This window comes from Lycium ferocissimum, chromosome 4, assembly GCF_029784015.1.
Source record: "Lycium ferocissimum isolate CSIRO_LF1 chromosome 4, AGI_CSIRO_Lferr_CH_V1, whole genome shotgun sequence".
Taxonomy (NCBI): Eukaryota; Viridiplantae; Streptophyta; class Magnoliopsida; order Solanales; family Solanaceae; genus Lycium; species Lycium ferocissimum.
This window is the reverse complement of record NC_081345.1, coordinates 6,578,034-6,585,690: the sequence shown is the minus strand read 5'-3', so window position 1 is coordinate 6,585,690 and position 7,657 is coordinate 6,578,034. Positions and strand designations below refer to the sequence as shown.

The window sequence follows — 7,657 nt, the reverse complement described above, 5'->3', positions numbered from 1 at the left end:
GCATCCTCCTTCTTCACATAATCTTCATCACTACTGTTTGCTATGGTTAAAAGTAGGTATGAGTTAAAAATTTGAGCCTTGGTGAGGAAAGCGGAGCACATGCATTAAAAGTAAAAATGGGTTGAAATTGGCTCGAGCGTTACAGTATAAGCAAGGGTTGAAAAATTGAGCTCATGCGTTAAAAAAATAAGCATGAGTTGAAAATTGGGGCCCAAGCATGAAAAATAAGCATGGGTTAAATTTTTTTTTTTTTTTTTTTTTTTTTTTTTTGGTTTTTAAAAATGCACAGTAGCAGGATTGTTGAAAATATGATTGAAAAATTCATCACCACATGTATTTTTTTGGACCTTTTTTTTTGTTGACAAAAAACTTCATTATCATCAAATTGGTTGCTCTTGATTTGAACCCATTTTGAAGTCGAACTTGGCGCTGATACCACTTGTCGGGATCGAAATAACAGCGCATCATGTGGAAGCTAATAATGACGAACCTTGAATAATGATAAATCGGACAAGCCGAAAAATATACTAAAAATGCATAATATTGTAATATGATTTGGTCAAGCGACCTACATATTGAGAAACCTAATATTTGTTTTAAAAAAATTAAAAATACAAGAGAACAATCTCCCCCCCCCCCCCCCCCCCCCCCCCCATAAACGAAACTCTTTTAATGACTACATTGTGGATGCTCTTGTGTGTTGTATTGTATGAGAAGGATTCTTCAATACATAGAGGTCAAAAACCTTTTCCTCCAAGAAAGGGGTTAGCCAAATATGAAAGATTTTTTATTTTCCTTTTAGGAAAAGTAAAACCAATAATGGTAATACTTTGTCTTTCCTTAAATAGAAAAGTAAACTTAAATATAGTAAGAAAATCAAGGCAAAACCCCTAACAAATCATACAAACGTGTGATATAAAATTAGATGTATATTTCACAACTTAATTATCACTCTGCCAATCCAAATTAGTGTCTAATCTCTAGATCCGCCACTATTGACTACTCATTTTTGAGCAATGTCTACATATAGGAAAAAATTGACAACTTCCATGATCTGAGAAAGTGTTTAATTTAAGTGGAAGGCCGAAGGTAAGACCGTTATGATCGAGATTGATCCTGTAAATACGAATCGAGAACTCATGTTTTCGAGATCGAGTTCGTCGTACAGGACTTGCCTATTATAATTTACCTCTTCAATGTAATTTGCGAGCTAGTACACTGAAGCGAGATTTTCCCAGAACGCACTCCAAATGTAGCGTCTACGGGTTTCTAGTTTAGAAAAAGAAAAAAGAAAAAAGATAAATGGTATTGGCATGGCCTTTTCAACCAAAGCATCAAAGCTAGAAAGGATAAGAGGGTATATGTTTATCTATTTCCCTCTTGTATTCATATTCCAATACACAAAGGGGACACCTTTGTTCCCTGGCTCAAATTACTAGTTTTCCGTTCCACATTTCTATTTGAAGTATCTTTGTTTTCTCATCCCGAGATTTCAACTACAATCACACCACAACTATATATACTAGTGGGGTAGAGGAACTCGTGGGGAAGAGAGAGAATAAGTTATTGTTAAATGATTAATCTAGTTTTCAACATTTGACTACTTTAGGGTGAAAATCATTTACCCTCCCCAATTTTATTTAAAAAATTAAACTCCCCTCTCAATTTTAAACAATAGACATCTTTCTCTTTTATCTTAATTAACTTATTAAAATGCCTATTTAACCTTGCATTATCAACCTTTGTCTTTTTTTTACTTTTTAAAAATCATGATATTTTTAATATTTGTAACAATTTTTTTATGAAAAAAATAAATATTATTCTTTCATACAAAAAAAGAAAAGTGAGTAACACTGATTGATTATATAAGTTTAATGACGTTTTATTATGAAATAAACGAGCTGGATAAAAAAATTAATTTTATTAATAATAATCAAACTCTAATATCTCTTTATAATACAAGTGAAAATAACAGTAATAATAGCTTTATAGACATATTTCAATGCAAGTAATAAAAAAATTAATAAAAATCGAGGTATATTTTATAACAAATTCTTAAAAAAAAACAATCAATATACATTGTGAATGAATTTTAAACTTTAATTTAGAAATATTTCATTATTGACAAGCAATACTCGTTATTTATATAGATAATAGAGAATAAGAGAAAATTGAAACATGCATCTATACACATATGTACATATTAACAAATCAAAAGAGAATTAGTTTCTTTATCTCTGTATTGTTAAGTAACTAGTTTTTAAAGTATTAGTACTCAAATTTAAATTTTCAAATCATTGAAAAAGACAATTTAGTAAATAAATACTTAATTAATTTTTTTAGGGGGAGTAAATAATACATGCCGGACAAGTAAAAAGGAAGAATGTAGTATATTATTTCCAACCTCGTAAGATATTTTGTTGTAAATCCCTTAACATTCATTTTTATAAAGATTAAAAAGTTTGAAGCTGAATATCCATATGAATATTAGGTATTACATCTAAGTCAATATTGGATAACTAAGACATCTTGTTTTTTTCAATATCTGAATGTGGACAAATTTTTGAGTAAAAACTTTAAATATATAATTCAAATAAATTACTACTCCTGCTGTTTTAATTTATATGACGTAGTTTTGCTTGGTACGAAGTTTAAGAAAGAAACAGAGATTTATAAAACTTGCATCTTAAACATCATAAAATTTGTGTTATAAAATTCTCATAGTAATTAAGGGTAGCATTGAAAGGTTTAAAGTTAAATTATTTTCAAATATAGAATATGTCAATCTTTTTTTAAATGAACTAAAAAACAATTGCCACATCCCATATCCTCCTAAGTCGTGATGGCACCTAACACAACCCGTCAGGTAAAGCATACAACATGAATACAAGTGAATCATGCAACACAAATACTACCAAAATGAAAGACAATAATATAATTAAGGAACCAAATACCATGGAAGCTAATATAATTACCCCAAGAACTGGCGTCAAAAGTCATGAGCTATTAGGAATAGGAATACAACCCCATGTATGAATAATACAACCCAATCTGTTTGAATTACAAAATAGAAGTAAAAGACCCTAAGCTACCATGAAGAAGGTTGCAGCTCATTACTAGAGCGCTGATAGATCTCCAAAACACTCGCACGAACTCCACAACAGCTTCAAACCATACCTGCACACAAGGTGTAACAAGTGTAGTATAAGTACACCAATACGTATGTATAAGTAGCATGGATCATCCAGAACAAGGTAGTGGCAAGCATTAAAAAAAAGATGTTACCATTCAACTTGTGCATTATATATAGAGAGAGACATCAATAAGACCTGCACACAACCGCATAAAAAATCCCAACATATAGTCTTCTTATCCTCTTAGCTATAATCTACTAGTTGCCGAGTACGGCCTCAGGCGTGGCATAGCACGCCATAATAAGATCTGCCGAGTACGTCCTCACATATAGTGTAGCACACCATAATAAGATCTGTCGAGTACGGCATCGGTCATAGTGTAGCATGCGATAATAAGATCTGTCGAGTACGACCTCTGTGCATAACACATGTAGATAAGCCACAAGGGGTCGAACCTGCATAAAGCCACGTGGGAGACAGAATACTTTACAAACATAAAGTCTTACCTTAACCTTCTGAGACTCATTAAGCATAAATGGCTTGTTATGATCGTAGTTCTTTGAAATCATTCGGGTAAAACATTCAAACATCTTATAACTTTAGAATCTCTTCTTCCGCATATAAGGCTCATTACGAGAACAACTTTTCTGGAACGATCTTACTTACATAAACAATCAACTAGACACCTTAAAAGATGGTACTGTAAAGAGTATGAGGAAATATGGAAGCTAACAATAATAGGAGCATACTGTACATGAAAGACTCAACACATGGGAGCATACTAGCTTATGAAAAATATCAATCCCCTCTCTCCTTCCACATCACTATTATTTATGCTAAATGTGATGAGCCTTTGACGAGAGGACTTTGGGATGACTTAAGAGACCCTGCCGGAAGAATTACAGGCTCCTTGGGAGTGGTGGGTGACTTCAATGTCATCACCAAACCTGATGAAAAAACAGGAGGGAGACCCTGCAGAATTGAAGAGAGTTTGGACTTTTTAGCATGTCTTGCTGATTGCAACTTACAAGATGGTGGTTTTCTGGGATCTAGATTTACATGGAGTGATTATAGAGATCCACCCAACACTATATGGAAAAGGTTAGACAACTTGGTGTATAATGCTAAATGGTTTGACAGCTTTGGAGGTACTGCTGTCACTCACTTATCAAAAACCTGCTCTGATCATGCCCCACTCCTTATCACTTGCAATACTAACAACACATAGCGCATCAAGTATTTTAATTGCCTTAATATGTGGACTGACCATGAGGACTATCTTTCAGTTATTCATCAGGCTTGGAATGAAACTCAAACTGGCAACCCTCTGTATTCTCTTCATCAGAAAATTAGGCAAGTTTGTCATAACCTAAGTGCCTGGTAAAAAACAGCTTTTGGAGACATCTTTGAAGAACCCAAAAGGTTGGAAATACTTATTAGAAACCTTGAGGAAACTTCTTTGACTAACAATAACCATGAAATCAAGGAAAACCTTGCTAAAGCTAGAGCTGATTTCACTAAGTTCATAAAGCTTCAGGATAATATTTTAAGGCAGAAAGCTCAGGTTAAATGGCTTCATGAAGGTGATGCCAACATTGTTTTCTTCCATAGCATCATCAAAGATAGAAGAAAGAGGCTTACTATCCAGAAAATCAAGAACTCTGATGGTATCTGTGTGGAAGGTAATACTGATGTTGGCAATGCTGCTATCAATTTTTTTGAGAATCTGTTTAGTGCTGATGATTAGATTTTGTCTTAAAAGTGGTTCAGAGGTTTATTACTGATGAAGATAATGCTACTATCATTGCTACCCCTTTTTACAAGAAGTTAAAGATGGTGTGTTTTCCATTGACCTTGACAGTGCACCTGGACCTGATGGTCTTAGTGGCAAATTCTACCAAAGTCGTTGGTCCATCATAGCTGAAGACTTGTACAAGGCTATTATTTATTTCTTCCATGGAGCCTCTCTCCTTAAATGCTATACTCACACCTGTGTAGTCATGCTCCCCAAAGTGGATAATCCTCAAGATTTCTGAGATATCAGACCTATTAGCCTCTGCAATGTTTCCAGCAAGATCATTGCCAAAATTCTCAATGCCAGACTCGGTAACATTCTCCCAAAGATTGTCAGTCAGAATCAAAGCGGATTTGTGAAAGGAAGAGCTATTACTGAGAATATTATGCTTACTCAAGAAATTGTCAATGATATCAGGAAGCCTATGCAAAGTGGCAATGTGGTCATTAAGTTGGACATGTACAAGGCCTATGATAGAGATTCATGGCCATTCTTATGTTTTATGTTGAGAAAATGAGGATTTGCTGGATCCTAGATTGATCTCATCTATAGATACATTTCCAATAACTGGTACACACTACTAGTTAATGGTAACATGTATGGTTCATTCAAATCTGGGAGAGGGATAAGGTAGGATGACCCCCTATCTCCCTCTCTCTTCATTATTTGTGCTAAGCTTCTATCTCTTACTAGATAAAAGGGCCCGTGCTGGCAACAGTAATTCACAAGAGGAAAAACTGAACTAACTCTAATTTGCAAGGGAAAAACTAAGCCAATTCTTTTGTATCTTAGAATTAGAATTACATTGACTTCCGTAGTAACAATGTGGAAAAACCAGCTTTACATTATTTATACATAAGACATAAATGAGGAACATGCGTATCGTAGATGCCACTTTAGGTGGAGTTTCCTCAAACAAAGCATTCTCTTATTTCCATTGTACGCAACTTTTCATTCAACGATGGTCCATCAATAACTTTATGGGTGCCTGGGTTATGAAAATAGTAACAACTTGAGTGCACAAGCTAGTATAATATAGGAATAAGGCAATTATTAGTACATCTAGGGAGTGGCATGTATTCCTTCTGATCGAGATCAGAACAAATGTAGGAGCACAGATGATTATTTTGTTAGCGCCACTCTAAATGAGGTCCAATTGTTGTATGTGGGTCAGTTTCACCAAATCCAATGAATGACATAATATTAGTTTGTGATGACATGTGTGGGGAAAGAATAAAAGGGAAAGAACTATTTTTCAAAAGCCTTCCCGTGTCTTTTAATGCAGCCAAACTCATCCATTGCTCTTATTTCTTGCAGTAACACTTGCAACTATTACACTAACAATCATGTGGTTCAAATCATACAATTCTAATAAAAAAAGGTATGATATACTTGTATCAGATTCATCGAAAAGCTCTGAACATTTAAGAACATATCATTACCATGAGCAGGAAGAATGAGGTCATCTTCACAAAGATCATGTCAGATGAATCCAATCTTGTAGTTTCACTATTAAGCCCACAGACTATAATTGAATCTTTCATTTAGATCCAAATTTGACAACAAAACTAAAACAATTGAAAAATTCTTACCTCTTGCAATACCAAGAGTACAACGAAGCAATTCCTCGGCCTCTCAAAACATTAAACCTCTCGATAACGTCTACAGAAGTAGAAGAACATAAGCAAATTCTAAAACCAAACACAAAATAGGGTGCAACTTAGATTCTACAATTAATCATACTGGTCAAACATATTTTACACAATAATCAATACTGCATTACCCCTCAAGTAAAGTTCATCAGGGGAAGATAGGGGTAGTTTAATGAAATGAAGATGTTCAACCTGTTGACATCTACAGAGATAGCATAACACCAGCACTTCGCCATTACTCAACCGTGGAAAAATTAACATAAAAATTTCATGTGTCATTAGATAATATAACAGATTGGTTGAAAAAAAAAAATCCATGTAGTAACTAATTAGCAACATATGCAAATTTAGAATGTGAAGTTTATAAGTTCGAATAGATGTTGACACCTAATTTTTGAATTTTCGTAATTACCCGAGTCCTTGGATAATAAACAGAGTGAACCGTGCATTCTTAGAAGTCAAAATGATCTTATAAAATTATTTAAGATAATAGTTTACCATTCTTATTTGGTAAATAATTTCTTTAGTATTCTAAATCATTTAGGAATTAATTTGCACATTTTTGGAAAATTATGAGTTATTTGCTAGATTTAACCAAAGAGAAAAACAATTTTGAATAATTATTTGATTGTTTAATTTGCCAAAAATCAATTAGCTAATGTTTTATTCCGCTTAATCCAAGGAATCTGATTAATTAAAAGAGTTAATCATTTTACCCCTCAACTCTTAATTTCCCCACTTTTCTTATTATTAATTAATTAAATGCTTAATTGTGGTTAATTCCACAGAAATTGTTTATTGTGAAATTGATAAGGGCTACAATGGAAATGTTCAATTCTGACCTTAATTAAAAGCCGATTTTGTAAGTTGACCCAATTGAGGTCATTCTTGCAAAATTAGCCTTCTATTGATCTAATGTTATCTTATTTGAAACGGGCAAATACATTAGTTCAAATTAATTAAGGTCATCATTGTAATTTGACTCTAAATTGTTTAATTGGGCCAAATAGGGCTATAATTGACCTAATGGATTAGATTAAAATCGTTTAAGGCCGTATTTGCAAGATTGAGCCCAT

At 33.4% G+C, this 7,657-nt stretch overlaps 1 protein-coding gene across 1 annotated transcript; it reads left to right on the top strand.

Moving 5' to 3' along the window:
* Positions 1 to 3,855: 3,855 nt before the first annotated feature.
* Positions 3,856 to 4,881, top strand: LOC132053695 (uncharacterized). The gene is made up of 2 exons (XM_059445809.1): positions 3,856 to 4,282; positions 4,526 to 4,881. Exons 1-2 carry the CDS (start codon positions 3,856 to 3,858, stop codon positions 4,879 to 4,881), a joined length of 783 nt encoding a protein of 260 aa, XP_059301792.1.
* The last annotated feature ends 2,776 nt before the right edge of the window (positions 4,882 to 7,657 follow it).

What these genes read in the sequence shown, in the direction of transcription:
- LOC132053695 (XM_059445809.1), top strand. Translation starts at nt 3,856, where the DNA reads ATGGAAGCTAACAATAATAGGAGCATACTGTACATGAAAGACTCAACA. An exon ending in ATGGTTTGACAGCTTTGGAG is followed by an intron (nt 4,283 to 4,525) that starts GTACTGCTGTCA and finishes GGTAAAAAACAG; the next exon opens with CTTTTGGAGACATCTTTGAA.